This window comes from Perca flavescens, chromosome 3 (genome assembly GCF_004354835.1).
Source record: "Perca flavescens isolate YP-PL-M2 chromosome 3, PFLA_1.0, whole genome shotgun sequence".
Classification (NCBI taxonomy): domain Eukaryota; kingdom Metazoa; phylum Chordata; class Actinopteri; order Perciformes; family Percidae; genus Perca; species Perca flavescens.
In genome coordinates, this window is record NC_041333.1 from 30,753,904 (window position 1) to 30,771,547 (window position 17,644).

The 17,644-nt window shown below is 42.3% G+C and overlaps 1 protein-coding gene across 1 annotated transcript in view; it reads right to left on the reverse strand.

The window, feature by feature from the left end:
• The window catches only part of LOC114552535 (alpha-2-macroglobulin-like), a 28,860-nt gene extending 21,615 nt beyond the window's left edge, over window positions 1-7,245 (reverse strand). The window contains 12 exon segments of the mRNA XM_028573413.1: window positions 1,955-2,182; window positions 2,439-2,606; window positions 2,702-2,811; window positions 2,941-3,058; window positions 3,322-3,451; window positions 3,561-3,645; window positions 3,727-3,892; window positions 5,136-5,156; window positions 5,646-5,698; window positions 6,368-6,524; window positions 6,813-6,993; window positions 7,144-7,245. Of these exon segments, the coding sequence (XP_028429214.1) occupies window positions 1,955-2,182; window positions 2,439-2,606; window positions 2,702-2,811; window positions 2,941-3,058; window positions 3,322-3,451; window positions 3,561-3,645; window positions 3,727-3,892; window positions 5,136-5,156; window positions 5,646-5,698; window positions 6,368-6,524; window positions 6,813-6,993; window positions 7,144-7,229 (1,503 nt within the window). The 5' untranslated portion in view covers window positions 7,230-7,245.
• Between the last annotated feature and the right edge of the window lie 10,399 nt (window positions 7,246-17,644).

Consider the following 17,644-nt stretch of genomic DNA (forward strand, 5'->3'; position numbering starts at 1 on the left):
GAGTGGCTTAATAAGATACTGATATAATTATTGATTCCTGCAGTGAAATGTATTAAAAGGGGAACTCTGACAATTTTACCCATCTAAACACGAGTCTGTTTATGTGTTTGGAAGTAGATAACTTTATTTAGATCCACAATTCCCTCTCTTCCGATATACTCGTTCTAAACACTTTTCTCTGGGCCAGTAGGCTATTCGTACAGCCTGGAACACTGCATTTGCGACCGTGGTTCATTTTCAATATCCTTGCAAAACCTGCAAACTTTCTTCTCTTCTAAAGTACACTGCACAGCTCGTGTGTGAGATCCTGACAGAGCTCCAGCTCAGCAGGTCTGTGAAGGGGGAGAGGCCGACCAGGAAGGCAGCAAACCTGGCTAGCAGCCGCCACCTGTCCCAGCAGATTGTGGAGCTTGTGAAGTCTGACACTCTCTTACCAAATTCGCAATTAGCCATCAATTTTCATATTTGAGCTTTACAAATGATTTCTCGCATAAAAACGTCTTGGAAGTGAATTTTGTAATGGAATAGCAGAGATCTGCACGACCTAGATTTAGAAGACTAACTGACCTCAGATCAGTTAACTGACCTCAGATCAGTTATTAGCCTAGTATGTAAATTTTGGGGCGTTACAAAGATAGAAGGTAGAGCCAAATGAGGAGGATTTGAGAAGTTGACGTCAACTTTTAGCTTTGTTCAGATTCGCCCGTTTTCAGAGGCAGCTTCAAATAGTGAGATTTGCAGAGGAAAGGGGTGTCAATGGGATTTTGAGGTTCTATGTATGTCCTAGTTACCCACCAAACTGTCATTTTTCAACTATGAAAAGGTAAAATCAGTTTTGCATTCTATCACCCCTTTAAAGGAATACGCCACCGTTTGTTGAAATAGGGTTATTCACCGTCTCCTCTATAGTTATAGTTGGGCAAACGCATTTTTGTCTCAGTGCATATGCACTGTTTTAGTTAGGCGCCACCGCCGCTAGCATAGCTTACCGTAATGAATGGAATTCTTTGTTAGCATGTCGTCAGTAAAAGTGACCCAACAACGAGTACAAATAGCAATGCAGATTAAGACTAACGATTTCCTAGGCAGATATTGACTTGGGACTATATTGGGTGGAAGTAGGCTACAGCTGAAGCACTGCTACTCAGGCACAGAGATATCGGCAGCCCACAGAGCTCCACGGCCCGCGCAAAGTCACCCTTTCTGGGTTACTGGACTACCAAATGCCGCTGCCCTGACTGAGCTTGACCCGTCGGGCTCGGTTCGGGTATCCATTCTAGTTTGTAAGTCTCTTTTGTTCTCATTAAATTATTATTGTTTCAAACTGCTGCACACTCCTCACCTTCCTGGACTTGGGTCCAAGCCTGCACTGTGACAACATTAGCCACTACTAGCATAACACACAAGAATGTCTGAACACAATGTCAGTGGTTGAGTTGCATTATTGGTAATGTAGCTGCTGGGTTTTGATAAGAAAGTATGGAATAAAAAATCTCTGGTTCTGCTGCATTAATTGTGATCTTTTTTCCTAAATAGGAGTTTGTGATTCTCCAGTGGTGTAATCGCACCAGACTGGATATTTAGCTTGATTCACTCAACTCTTAATATTTGGATAAAAAGTAGTGGAAGGAAACCCACATTAATCTGAATTTTCTTTTGCAGATTTGTTTAACAGCTTTGTTCAATATAGTGCTTGCAACTGTAAATGGGGTTAGCCCTAATGTTAGTTGGCAAACTTTGCCTATTATTACTCAACATGGTCTATACTTAAATGTAGCACAAAACACAAACTCTCCTGGGTATTTGGTGTCTCGAGTAAACTGTGGTAAACTGTGGATATCAGGTAAACTGTGGATATCAGGTATCGGATGTAAAGGTCATTTTAAAAACATCTTCCATGTCCATGTCTCTGGAAGAGAACTGGTGATGGGAAAATAGTTCACCAACCACTCACCAGATACATCACATCCACAAAGCCCTGGGCCTCTCCAACTACGGTGTATTGGATGAAGATGTCTTCTTCTTTGTCACAGGAAAGAGGTTCATCCTTCTTCTTTACGTCCAGGGAGCTGACTGTTTTAGTATCAGGAGAAGAAAGTGTGGCCAAAGACACTGTGTGATCGTTGGACTCATAGTATGGTGTTCTGTAAGGAATGTAGCCCAGTGTCGGTGTGTTGCTAACCTAGAGAGCAGAGAAAAAAAAGAAAAACATATAAATGTGATCATGGTGGTTAAAGTAGAAGAAAGCTTCAGTTTTTTCAGCCAATACAAATGTTTACATATAGACATAGTAGACAGTTCATATGGCACATTGGTCAGTTGCAACATATTGAGAAACCATTTTAGGTTTTCGATTTTGGACTGTTTATCATCTTCATGAAAGTGTTATACTGTGGTTGGCAAATGTTGGGTTACAGATAATAGTTTCTACTTCTTACTTGTAAGTGGATGTCCCCTTTAAAGTCAGCTGTGCTTAATGAGAAAGTGGCGACACCATCACTGTCGGTTGTGAGATTCTGTAACCAACGCGATGACCACCTTTCACCCTCAAACAGGAACACCGGCATGTCAGGAATGGGTGTATTATTGTAATAAACTGCTTTAACCTGTTGGAAGTACAACGTTGTATCACCGAGAATGCACACTGCTTCAGCTGCACTGTGAATAGAATCACATTGAAGAAGAGACCAAATCCACTTACTTTTCCTTCCACATTTGATCCTTTGTTATAAATCTTGGGAGTGTCAGTGAAAGACAGCTTTCCAACAACATATGAAATCACCGTAGTCTTCTCTTGTGGGCGTGAAATACCTGTACAAGAAGCCTTCATGTTACAACAATGTGGACGCCATATTGTTTCAATATATGGCATAGTCATTTTGTTATTATAGGCCTACTAACTCTTTTTAAAATATAAGTACAATATATTTTATGACTTGCCTGTCCCTTCCTCTTCCATATTTGCACTGAGTTGCAGTACATCTCGCAGCGCCTTTTGTGCAATTTTTGTGAAAGTTGACATTGTGAAAATAAAAGTGGCACAGCCTTTCTTGTCCGTCTAGAAAGCACAATAAAATAAGATAAAATAAAATGAAAAAGTGAAGGACATTTCAAACTTTCCAAATATCATGCCCTTATTACTTATATCTAACTACTATCTCCATTGTATAAACATGAACTTTTAAACTCCTCAATTTGTACATTAGACTGACAAGACAGATGACAATATGTAGTGTTAAATGTGCACAGTGTACATTCTGTAGGAGGATATGTAAGGTCTATGCACCTTGCTTCATGAGACTGTCACCATGGCTACTGTACCTGCTTGGTCTCCTTGTAGCAAGTCATCGGGATTACAGGGGTGATTACAAAGGGTATACCAATATAGGTATCTAAAGGTCGGCACACCTTAAAGTCAACACTGCCTGGCACAGGCTGTCCGTATGTATACCTAATTAGATGAAATAGACAAAAAAAAAACACATTGAAAAGAAAGTAATCCCTAAACTGGACCTATTTTAGATTATTTAAGAGTAATGAGCCAAATATCTTTTACTTACGTTGCACAGACTTCAGCCTTGATTTCTTCCTGATTAATACTTACTTCATCAAATGCATTTATTTTTACGTCAAATTTAGGCAAAACTGGGGACAAAATATGATTATTAGAACATTTGCTTCATTACACATGGATTGAAATGGATGTTTAAAAAAAAAGTAACTCACCGTATTTTTCCACCTTGAAGCTGTGTTGTATTTTATCTGACCCAATCGACACAGTAACTTGGTAGGCTCCTTCACGGGCCTCAGAGTTCAAGGGGTAAGAAAGCTGTAATATCTTACTATTGGAGGTTTCATTCAGCCACTGTCCAATCCTGTTGCTGTTAGAATTCTGTTAAGTGAAGTAAATGGGAAGAACATGTGACAATAGCAAACTCGTGAATACAGGAAGAGCATGTTTCTTTTTCTCCTTCCACAAGTTGGCAGATAATGGTTGATGGCCATAGTTTGGTGTAAGAAATTGGACTTCTTGACTCTCAGTGGGAAAAAACATCATGAAAACTTGAAGCATACACTTTAACAACATATAATTTGAAACTACTCTCAATTAGATCCTGATGAATGTACTGGCAGGCTAATATCAGTGCCCAGTTACAGATATTGGTCTGATTATTATATATATATATTATATGTAGATTAATCTACCATATAATCAATGATATAATCAAAGTAGAGGGAGGCAGGGCAGTACAGCCCAATCCGGCAGGGGAGAGTTCTAGCCCGACCAAGCTCCTCTCCTTACCCTGTCTCTCTTCATTATGCTGTTATAGTTTAAGACTGCCGGGCGACTTCCTTTGACACACTGAGCTTCTCTCTCCTCTCTCTTTCCATCTCTATGCATCCTTGTCCCAGAAATGCTTGTTATTAATTTAGCTCTGGGGAGCTTATTCAACGGAGTCCTTATGTTTTTCTTAGATTAGGGTGGCACCTAAATGATGGTTGCAGCAATCCCAGTGGTCCTGCTCCGCGCCCTGCTATGCCCTGTTACACAGTTTTTCCTCGCCACTGTCGCACTAAATGCTTGCTCTTCGCGGAATTACTGGAATTGTTGGGTCTTTGTAAATTATAGTGTGATCTAGACCTACTCTATCTGTAAAGTGTCTTGAGGTAACTCTTATGTGATACTATAAATAAATTGAATTGAATTGATTTAATGGGCAAATGTACATAAAGAAGTTGCTGCAAAAAGTATATATACACACATTTGTCTTCTATCCTTTTTAAGTCAAGTTTTATGTAGTTTGAGAAATACATCTTATATTTTGGTCCACTTACTAGCTTTTATTAGCTAGTCTTGGAGGAGTTCATGCAGTGCAAAAAAAACATTTCTAATGAACTCCATCCATTTTCTGATGAAGAACATTAAAGGCTGTTAAGATCACCAGAAAATGATCATTAATTTAGCTTGAGTTATTATTTTTGTCATATGTTTTTAGGAGTTTAACATGCTGAACTTTTAAAAGACAATATAAAGCATTTTGCTTTATAGTATTTGTATTGAACCAAACTTAAAATAATTTAACTTTCAGTTTATTATACCCAGTAGTGTGTTTAAGTGTGGATATTAGTCTTACCTCAATTTCGATTGTCTCGTACTGTAAAGAAAGAAAGATTTGTTAGGACAAGCTGCGCTCATCACACAGTGAGTTAAAGATGATAAAGTCAGACTTCAGCTCTTATATTTATGATTTTAAATATATGAAAGTGTGACACACAAAACATGGGGGAAAAAAACATTTAAAAAAGGCTTGTCATCAAGAGTATGTAATTTTTGGAGAAAATAAATACAGTTCTATTGTAATCTTTAGTATAGATTCCATTGTTATTTCTAATTAAATGGGATAATGTGTGACAAAATGTTGCAACAACACGTGTTTGAATGGATCCATCACTGGGTCAGCAACCTTCAAAGCAGCTTGGTAGGTTTACCTAGAGGGGCTGTGGTTGTACTACTGACCCAGAGCTTCACCAGGAGCTCACGTTCTGGTTCAATCAAAACTAAAACCTGCACCATTATCAAACCGTATCACTGATACTGTTTATGAATGAGACCTAAAGAAAGGAAACACCGTTCAAACACTCACCAGCTGATTGACAGGTCTTAACTTAGTATCCAGTGTGATGACTCTGAAATGCACTGAGAGACATGCAGAGAGATTACATGAAGCCTTTACAGCTCTTCTACAGCAGTGTTAAACATCCTAACAGGCCAGTGATTGGTCTTCTGTTAACTGAGAAATTACATCAAATTTGAAAGAAAGAAGAAAAGGTGAGAAAAATTGATAGTTTACTATCAGCATTCCCTCTTGTTGTCTGCCATAGAACTGCATACATTAATAAATAAAAAAGTAATCAGTGGAAAATGTCCCAGTATCCCAAGAAGGAAACCTCACATTCAGCTCAGTGTGCATAATTAGTATTAACATTTAGGAATCTGGACACAGCCTTGGATTTCAATAGGATAGTTTTGCACGGAAACTGCTGATAAGGAAAAGCATTAACTTTGAGATAAGATAGCTCACACAGTTACTCTCTTTAATATTATAAATAAATATTATAAATATTGTAAAATGTGGGACATTACTAATATGATAAACAGAATGTGGGGATGTCTGTGCTCTTAACTGGTGCAGCAAATAAAACCTAGAGGCTTATGGAAGGAATCTCATCTCAATTAGTATTATAAGCCATTACAAATGTACAAAAGTCAAGTAATCTACATAAGTAACCAAGCAAACATAGATTAAAAAAGCAAATATAAAGTAACCAACATATATCAAGTAAAAACCCATCAGCTCAAAATTACCTGTTTGTCCTGGGAGGTAGATTGGTTTATCTGTTTGGATGAATGTCATGGGTCGATAGACTTTGATCTTAACTTTTCGGACTTCTTTAGAGTAGAAAGTGTCGCCTCGTACCTCCACCTCAAAGTTCTGCACCACTTCATCCTGCACTAAAGGAACCTGTGACAGAAAGATATTTTATAGACAACGAGAGAGCCATTACATCCCATTAAAAAATGATTTATGAATATTTAACTTGATCTGTTGTAACTTGAATTGTTAAAATCCTTAAATCACAAATGTATTACAACAGCAGTGGTCAATTTACACAATTTATTTATTTATATTGTGTGCTTTCTGTTACAAATCTGTTTGTGTCTGTATGTGTTATGAAATCCCATCAATGTTTTCCAACAAAAAAATTTTAACACATTTTGTGGAAATGAACAAATCCGGAAAGCTGCGGACCTTAAATTCAGTGCAGGTATGAAATTCTTCACTGGACGTCTTCTTCAGAAGGATTGTATTCGCCTCTTGGGACATCAGAGTGACGCTAATTTCCAGAGTCTCGCTGGGCTGCAGGAGACTCGTACAGAATTTGGTCTCGGCTCCAGATTCAAGAATTGCAGGAATGGCTACCATGTACTGCCTACAGCCACAGACACACATACAGTACATATCTCACTGGATCTGACATGGAAATAACCCCAACCCAGAAGATTATGCAGCATAAAATCCTTACCCATGATCAATTCATTCAACCACAGGCTATTATTTTTTAACTGTAGAGGTAACTTACGGTCCTGCCACCGCTTGGCCCACGCACATCCAGCTCAAGAAGACACACAGTTTCCATGTCCACATCTGAATCCCAGGACGACCCATGACTGAATGAGATGATCCTGAGTCAGAATCTGTTTAATAGTCTCTGATAGAAAAACCCACCCCCACAAACCTACCCCCACATCTCCTCTGTTTGATTTTAAGGTAGCCCATTCAATCATTTATAGACTTACTGTTGTGGCAATGTTTGAAGTCCAGGAAGTTTAATTCCAACTATAACAATGTAAACATGAAAAGATATGTTTTTTACTGAATCAGTCTGTTGTACTTTATATAATTTTAGAATATGTAAATTTAAAAAAGGTGCAATGTGTAGTTCCTTGCCACATGCTCCAAAAAAATAAATAGGGGCAGCATTTGACCTTGTGCAAGAACTGTATGATTTACTTTGTGCACATTTTGATATTGTTCAAGTTTCAAATAGTTTGGCACACAAAAAACCATGCAACGTCCTCAAAAATGTAACTGAGATTCTGCGTTCCAGTCATCTAGCTCCATCCTGGCAAGATTACTCGCTCAGTGGAGCACGCGGAGACAACAGCCTGGCCAGAGTTTCACCGACTCAAATTTAAGACTTTTTAAGACTATTTTGAACGATATTTAAGACCTTTATCACAACATCAACTATGCTGTAAATTCAGATTTTTCAAGCCAAGTAGCGTTAAACTTGAACTTCCCCATAGCTGATGAATAAAATCTGTTTTATTTCTGTGGTACAATCTGAAAGAGACTCGCGCCAATAACACGAAAGCTGATTGGCTGCAATACAAGTTGCATGTTGGTCTCACAGCAAAAATATTTGGACTAGACACCACGGAATAAAAAAATAGAGCATTAAAGGTAGCGTTGCATGGATGTAATAAAATTAAGACCTGTTTAAAATTATTTAAGACCTAGAATACAATACTTAAGCTACTGAGAATTTAAGGCCAAAAATATAGATTGTTTTGAGAGGAGGCACAGGCAGCAATGCGAGGGAAGCAAATGTGAGGCAAACAAGCCTCCCTGGCTAGGCTAACGGTACGTGACCACTGGTAAGAGTCAAAAAGCCAGGCAAAGCATTCAGGTAGCGTCACAGCGACTTCGAGATGCAGGGCATCGAGCTAACCGCTCCTCATTTGCATAGTTGTGGTCCAGGCTACTTCATGCAAATCAGGGCAACGCAACGCCTCTGGAAAACACGAACAATTTTTAAACTGACCATTGTCGATCTAAAATAAGGACAGATTCAGCAACTGCATAGCCTATTTTTTGCATAAAACACATCGGTGAACTATTTTCGTAAAATAAGCCTGTTGGTCTGTTTTGAAATGTATTTATTTGATTAGGACAATGCACATTTCTGTAAATGCACCAGTGTTAGCCAGTTGGCTAATTTTCAACTGTAGTCCTAGCATGCATGTCTTTATGGTGGGAAGAAACCGGAGCACCCAGAGAAAAACCCACGCAAACACAGAGAGAACATGCAAACTTCACACCAAAAGGCCTGAGGCGACCTGGGTTCGAACCCAAAAGCTTCTTGCTGTGAGGCAGAAGTGCTAACCGCTGAGCCACCACGTTGCCTGGAAGAAGACAGCCCCACATGAAGCATTCGTCCAATCAGGTGCAGCCATTGTGGTAGTCTGAGTGTGTAGCTGTTATCTTTGCTTGTCAGTGGTCATTGAAGATACATTAATAACTGCTAGTGGCAGGCACAACAAGCATCCAATCCTGGGAAGTGGGGCGATCCCTGCTGTCAAAAAAACGCCACAGTGGACTCTTAACATAAGAAGTGCCCAACATGCACCTGCTGTACCCAGCGTCTCTCGCCAATGGCCACTCTTGTCAGCAAGCTGGATGACATGACTGTGGATTACCAACCATCACACAGATTATTGTGGTGATTACAGAGACCTGGCTGCATGAAAACATCCCCTCCGATTTTTTTATGTTTTAAAATAGAAAAATATAGCCATATTCCTGTAGCTAACTATTTTAAATCAATTGAACGTGTCAGTGTTACAGTAGGTTATGTTCTGCAACATTGCCCTTTACCCAGCGTGGTATGTTTGCTTTTGTCATGCAAACAGCTCTTAACGATTACTAGGGCCAAAGTAGACACATTTTCCAGTAAATAAACATTTGTGAACTGATAATGTCACACACTGGTCATGAGTTACAACACAGTAGGGCCTAGAGAAGAAATGTGCTGACCGTTGAAAATAGGTCAACAATAAAACTAAAATATGATCATTCAAACATGCCAAGGCATGACACGTCAATAAGATATTGAAGACATCTTAACCACTTGAGTGCCTCAGATTCCTTCAACCATTTAAACTATAGGATCTCCAAACTGAAGAGCACAAGAGGGACAACTTCTACACAACAGAGCAGCACTCCATGCTGACTGTATTATAGCTGAATAAACTATTTCTTCTTATGAAATGTATATGTATATGCAAATAATGCTTCTTTCCATGATTCGTCATGCTTTTCAAGCAGAAAAGGTGGGTGCAAAGAATAAAAGCAGGTGGAGCTGTACAGGATAGCAACAAGGTAATTAATCTGTCAGCGTAGGGCTAAACATTTAATATTTTAAATGTAGGCTATGTGCTTGTTGCACTTCAGTTATAATATCTGTCATCTGTACATAAAATGGGAGTGATAACCATATGTAATATTGGTGTAACGGGTTGTATATAGGTTTTGTTAAATTCCTGCATAAATGGGGACACCGCCATCTGCTGGCGTCACTCACTTTCCCATTGCGCCGCAGCGCTAAAATTACTGTCTATGGGTAAATCGCATGTTAAACGCTACAGAGATAATATTAGCCAAAATACTTTAAAGCCCACCACACAATGTTTTATTTTACTGTATGTTTGTTGTGATGTAATTAAGAAATGAATGCTGTTTGGCGTTGAGTGAGTCATTCATCTTAGGCTCAGTGCTGAATGCTAAATGTAGCTTCTAATGCTATTCCTCCGTCTGACTTACTTACTTACTGGGCATTGTGTGTAGGGCTGTTTATGTTTACGTCCGCATTTTTTTTTTCTTTTTATGTGGGCCGGTCAGATTTGGTTTTTAAATATACAAATAAATAATAATAAAGTTGACGGACCCAATCAGAGGTTACTCAAATTGGGACTTTCACAAAATCAAAGCACGTCACCTGAGGTGATTATGCTGCTCTGGGGGACCGGCTGCGCAGCGAGAAGCCGCTGCTGACGGGCGCAGAGCTTCTCCGGAGCTCCGCCTGCTGTTTGTCTGCGCGGCAGTTTCATTACCGGTTAAAAACGTCTCGATGTAGCGTCAAATAGTAGTCTTTCGTACAGTTGGTTTTAACGCCTGATGGGTGTAGGCCTATAGGAATAGGCCTACACATAAAAACCCTGAACAAGCAGCGTCGTTCTGCTCCATCTTTCTGCTGTGCCCCATGCACGTAGTGTTTAGTTTTACACTATGTAGGTTAAACTCTGCAATTAGTCTCTGTAAGTCAATCCTACATTTTTCAACTTAGGAGCAAAATGTGCTCTTTGGGGAAAAAAGTTACCATAAACCCCTGTTCATGCTGTGTGTTGTCGTATCCGGCCCATGTCCCAGATGTGGTAGCCCCCTTACTGGACTACTGCATATAATAATATTCCATTATATTTTGTATTTTGAATTGTTACCTACCACCAGAATTTTGTGATTTCCTTGCCATAAATATAGACATTTTTACCATAAATTGGTGCCTAAAAATGTATCAGAATGCAGGAAGTGAAGTCTTTTAATCTCAAAATTCCCTGGGGGAGGTCCCCCACACCTGCTTTATGTGTTCCCCCAAAGGCCAATTCTGAGCAAGGAAAAACCCTGAAGTATAATCACAGATAGCCATAAAAACATTTTTAAATTGCAGAGTTAGAGAGTTAAAAAAGATGGAAAGGTGGAGAACCAGACGGACAATACGTACAGTGTGAAACAGAGAGAAACACGGACAATCAAAGAAAACAGACAGTGACAACAAAGGACAACATACTGTAGAGAATGACAGTAACAGCATACCAACGGCATAAATTGGTAGTAGTGTAAATTTGTTATAAACGTGCTCTTTAAAAGTAAGCATCTAGTAAGCATTGTTTGCCAGTTACATTAAATATTTAAAAAAGCAGTTACATAAGGTACTGCTTGTATTATTTCACCATCTGTACACAATAAATTAGTGAATGCACCTCTCCGTGAACCATCACCTTATCGTGGTGGAGAGGTTTGTGTATCTCTGTGAACTTGACGGCTGTGTTGTCTGGAGCTTTGTGCTCCTGGTAGGGTCTCCCAAGGCAAAGTGGTCTCAGGTGAGGGGCCAGACAAAGAATGGTTCAAAAACCCAATGAATAAACGAGGTAGAGATGGAGTGACCGTGCCTGGAGGAAGCCCGGGGCCCCCGTCTGGAGCCAGGCCCAGATGGCGGGCTCGTCGGCGAGCGCCTGGTGGCCGGGTTTGCCACGGAGCCCGGTCGGGCACAGCCCGAAAAAGCTACGTGGCAACTCCCTCTCCATCCCATGGGCCCACCACCTGTGGGAGGAACCAGTGAAGGTCAGTGGCCTCGACGGACCAGACCCGGGCAGCAGACGCTGGCTCTGGGGACGTGAAACGTCACCTCTCTGTGGGGGAAGGAGCCGGAACTGGTGCGGGAGGTGGAGCGCTACCGGTTAGATCTGGTAGGGTTTACCTCTACGCACAGTCTTGGTTCTGGAACCATCCTCCTGGATAGGGGTTGGACTCTTTTCTTCTCCGGAGTTGCCCAGGGTGTGAGGCGCCGGGCGGGTGTGGGAATATTCACAAGCCCCCGGCTGAGCACCGCTATGTTGGAGTTTACCCCGGTGGACGAGAGGGTCGCCTCCCTACTCCTGCGGGTTGTGGGGGGGAAAACTCTGACTGTTGTTTGTGCATATGCACCAAACAAGAGATCGGAGTATTCGGCCTTCTTGGAGACCTTGAGTGGAGTTCTGCATGGGGCTCCAGTGGGGGACTCCATTGTTCTGCTCGGGGACTTCAACGCGCATGTGGGCAATGATGGAGACACATGGAGAGGCGTGATTGGGAGGAACAACCTCCCTGATCTAAACCAGAGTGGTTGTTTTTTGTTAGACTTCTGTGCTAGTCATGGATTGTCTATAACCAACAGCATGTTCAAACATAGGGATGCTCATAAGTGTACGTGGTACCAGAGCACCCTAGGCCAAAGGTCAATGATCGATTTTATAATCGTTTCATCTGATCTGAGGCCGTATGTTTTGGACACTGTGGTGAAGAGAGGGGCGGAGCTGTCAACCGATCCCCAACTGGTGGTGAGATGGGTCAAGGGATGGGGGAAGACTCTGGACAGACCTGGTAAGCCCAAACGGGTAGTGCGGGTAAATTGGGAACGTCTGGAGGAGGCCCCTGCCAGACAGACTTTCAACTCACACCTCCGGCGGAGCTTTTCGTGCATCCCTGTGGAGGCTGGGGGCATTGAACCCGAGTGGATAATGTTCAAAGTTTCCATTGCTGAAGCTGCGGCGAGGAGCTGTGGTCTTAGGTGCCTCAAGGGGCGGTAACCCACGAACACCGTGGTGGACACCGGTGGTCAGGGAAGCCGTCCGACTGAAGAAGGAGTCTTTCCGGGATATGTTATCCCGGAGGACTCCGGAGGCGGTTGCAGGGTACCGAAGGGCTGCAGCCTCTGCCGTGAAAGAGGCAAAGCAGCGGGTGTGGGAGAAGTTTGGAGAAGACATGGAGAAGGACTTTCGGGCGGCACCAAAGTGCTTCTGGAAAACTGTTCGCCATCTCAGGAGGGGGAAGCGGGGAACCATCCAAGCTGTGTACAGTAAGGATGGGACACTGTTGACCTCAACTGAGAAGGTAATAGGGTGGTGGAAGGAGCACTTTGAGGAACTCCTGAATCTGGCTAATACGCCCTCTATGTTAGAGGCAGAGCTGGAGGATGATGGGGGATCGTTGTCGATTTCCCGGGCGGAGGTCACTGATGTAGTCAAGCAACTCCACAGTGGCAAAGCCCCAGGGATTGATGAGATCCGTCCAGAAATGCTCAAGGCTCTGGGTGTGGAGGGGCTGTCCTGGTTGACATGCCTCTTCAACATTGCGTGGAAGTCTGGGACAGTGCCAAAGGAGTGGCAGACCGTGGTGGTGGTTCCCCTTTTTAAAAAGGGGGACCTGAGGGTGTGTGCCAATTACAGGGGTATTCTCAGCCTCCCTGGGAAAGTCTACTCCAAGGTGCTGGAAAGGAGGGTTCGGCCGATAGTCGAACCTCAGATTGAAGAGGAACAATGCGGATTCCGTCCTGGTCGTGGAACAACGGACCAGATCTTTACTCTCGCAAGGATCCTGGAGGGAGCCTGGGAGTATGCCCATGTGTTTTGTGGATCTGGAAAAGGCGTATGACCGGGTCCCCCGGGAGATATTGTGGGAGGTGCTGCGGGAGTATGGGATGAGGGGGTCTCTTCTCAGGGCCATCCAATCTCTGTACGACCAAAGTGAGAGCTGTGTCCGGGTTCTCGGCAGTAAGTCAGACTTGTTTCAGGTGAGGGTTGGCCTCTGCCAGGGCTGCGCTTTGTCACCAATCCTGTTTGTAACATTTATGGACAGGATATCAAGGCGTAGTCGGAGTGGGGAGGGGTTGCAGTTCGGTGGGCTAGGGATCTCATCGCTGCTCTTTGCAGATGATGTGGTCCTGATGGCATCATCGGCCTGTGACCTTCAGCACTCACTGGATCGGTTTGCAGCCGAGAGTGAAGCAGTTGGGATGAGGATCAGCACCTCTAAATCAGAGGCCATGGTTCTCAGCAGGAAACCGATGGAATGCCTTCTCCAGGTAGGGAATGAGTCCTTACCCCAAGTGAAAGAGTTCAAGTACCTTGGGGTTTTGTTCGCGAGTGAGGGGACAATGGAGTGGGAGATTGGTCGGAGAATCGGCGCAGCGGGTGCAGTATTACATTCAATTTATCGCCACGTTGTGACGAAAAGAGAGTTGAGCCAGAAGGCAAAGCTCTCTATCTACCGGTCAGTTTTTGTTCCTACCCTCACCTATGGCCATGAAGGCTGGGTCATGACCGAAAGAACGAGATCCAGGGTACAAGCGGCCGAAATGTGTTTCCTCAGGAGGGTGGCTGGCGTCTCCCTTAGAGATAGGGTGAGAAGCTCAGTCATCCGTGAGGAGCTGGAGTAGAGCCGCTGCTCCTTTGCGTCAAAAGGAGCCAGTTGAGGTGGTTCGGGCATCTGTTAAGGATGCCCCCTGGGCGCCTCCCTAGGGAGGTGTTCCAGGCACGTCCAGCTGGGAGGAGGCCTCGGGGAAGACCCAGGACTAGGTGGAGGGATTATATCTCCAACCTGGCCTGGGAACGTCTCGGGATCCCCCAGTCGGAGCTGGTTAATGTGGCTCGGGAAAGGGAAGTTTGGGGTCCCCTGCTGGAGCTGCTCCCCCCGCGACCCGACACCAGATAAGCGGATGAAGATGGATGGATGGATGGATGGATGGACGTATCCGTGGGTGGGGCTGCATGGGCGTGATAATGTGGGCTGGTGTGGCTACAGTGCCAGGGCTGAATTTTTGTCCCAGTCCGCCCCTGTCTCTGTCCACGATGTCAACGTGCCTATCTATCCTGATTCAGTCCGGTTTCCCCATGTGCAGATGCAGCTCCACATACTATTGAGTACTATTGAGTATTGAGACTGTCACATAGAGGACCGTCACATTGGCAGTGACAGTTATGAAAAACCAACATGATATCAGCGTGAACATTCGGCCATCACAAGAAGCACAACTGAAACCATAAAAAAAGATGACAGTAAAGGCAATGGGAGCTCTCTTTTTTCTCTTCTCTTCTTGTGGGAATAGAATCAGCTGTTAAAACCAGTGTAGTGTCTCTTCAACACTCTCCCTCAGGGACAAAGGGGGCGTCAGCAGTCCTGGCTGGCACTATGTGTTTTGTCAAGTTTTCAACAGTTTTGTGGCCCTTTCTATTATTGTAATAATTAACAGCATGTTTGAACACAAGAGAGTGCAAGTTTGTATACCTACGCTACAAGAGAACTTTAGGACATTGGTCATATGCTGCAAACAACGCTTTTTCTGTGAACGTGTCATGGCTAGATTGTGAAAACCCTGGGTCGATTTATCGAGTTGATAACCGTTGTGCTTCATATATATATCTAAGGGCTTAAGAATTTAGATCCAAGATAACTTGAGAAATTGGACAGAATGCAACATTTTGAAACTCTTCCATTTGCTCATAGGCCTACCACTGAACCCGAGTATTCAAATATTTGTTCGTTAGATATACACATTTGTAGTGATGCTTTATTTGTGTTCAGTTAAAATCGCTTTAAGTGTTTTGTCAGCACTGTGGTCCTGACTGATGATCAAGTGTACACTGGGTGGTCAGCATTAGCAAAGAGGAAACTTCCTCTCTTTCAAATAACAGGGATGGAGGAGGTGGCCAATGCTGAGGGAGTCTTATTTTCTTTTTAACTTTAGTTGTTTGTGTTTGCAATGCCCAGATGTAAGCATAGCCTACCACTGTACAACATCAGCCAGAACGTTTTAAACATGGCATCAAAGGCCTGATGGACGATTCTCATCAGTACAGCCTGTATTTTTATCTACAGCTAATGTTCTGCAGCTATAGCTTGCACATTTATGTTAATTCATAATGTGATGTGTATGAATGCCATTGAAAGTATGTATGTGCAATATATGTTGAAGAAATTCTTTAACACTAGAAGTGCCGGGATTCCATAACTACTAGAACTGCCGTGAGCGGTCATTTTGACCAGATTTAAAACTCTATAATCTCTCATGATAAATACCTAATTGTGATATTAATGTGTAGCACCTCTAACTGGAATTAGAATGATAGCTATATATCTATTACCTAGGCTCTGAGCAGTAATTGACAAGACTCACAAGGAGACTTTACTTTTTTAAAACAGAACAGCTGGCAGGTTTATTACACAATCACAGTGTAACACACTATTCACAGAATTTTACCTTACATTAGAAAATACCCCAAAATAAAATAGAGCTCTTTCATTTAAAAAAAATTACGAAAACAAAATAAATAGTCCTTGGCAAAATAAAATTCACTCTACCTGGGTATTAAACCAAAAACCTTCAAGTTTCCTTATCTGGAATCCATGGAATCCAATATCCGAGATCTGGATAGAATCAGTTCAGTCACTCCGCAGAAGCGAATCCGACACAGCTGGCCACACTGCGTCCAACGTTCCTTCTGTGGAATATCACTCACTGGGACAGGCTCGCCATCGTACTCGGTGTGGTTTAGAACCAAACTAAATCCAGAATAAAAACCAATCTGTACGTAGCAGTACAGAACAGATAAAAAACACAGTTATAATTCTTTCTGTCTTTTTCCATATATGGTACCTTATTTACTTTTTTTTCTCAATAAACCAGTTACACATTTAAACTTATTAGCTACGGTTATAAGAGAACTGTTCAAATCACATTACGACTATGCTCCATACAAGTCTGTTTGACTAGAGACCATAGTTTGCACAGGCAAAGTCAAAACATGGTACAAAATTAACAATAGCATTTCTTTTCGTAAATAAATTATGTTCCTTAACAGGATTAATGCATTTTTTAAATCATAACATATAATGAACTGTATGCTTTTAAACTATTGAACAACAATAAATGCATTATTTCCCCATTCGTCATTTTACGTCAGGGAACCACATTTATAACACAGTACGTAGCTGAATGCTTAGCGATAATTCAGTAAAACACTAAATTCACACATTCTGAGCTAAGTGCAATATAAACATCTTACAAGCTGAGTGCAATATAAACATCCTACAAGCTAAGTGCAATATAAACATCTTACCATACTCTCATGTCACTCCGATTGTTTTTTTTTTTATAATAGCATGCCCTCATGTTAGCTAGCAATATGGTAAGCTAATGAGCACACCCGTCGCTATGGGCGGGCCATAGGGGTCCGGGCCCGCCCCCCAAAATGCTTGTGCCCCTCTCTCTCTTCTAAAAAATTACTTTTATTTTATATTATCATAGTTGCTAATTTTGTGTTGCATTAATGTTGCATTCTTTATCATTAAAACATAAAAAATATAAATAATGGTGTGATTTTTGTTTGATTGATGGGAATCTACACTGCAACAGCCTATCACGGCCTTACTAAAAAGAAAGTTAGGCTACGACGTGACGTAGCCTACGTCAGTGTAGCCGCTCAACAGTTAGCGCACATTTTTGAAAGCTGGATGAGTTTTTGCCGGCTTACTCGCTTCAGTTAGTCACGGATATCCGTAAGTGGTTGAAAAGCCCACCAACATTCTCCTCTGCCAAATTGGATACGACACCGACGCCTCCTGATGTTGTCGTTGGAGAAGGAGACCCTGGACGACAGTCTGAGCCTGATGCTAGTAGCTCCATGGAGCAAAACCCTGCGCCTGGC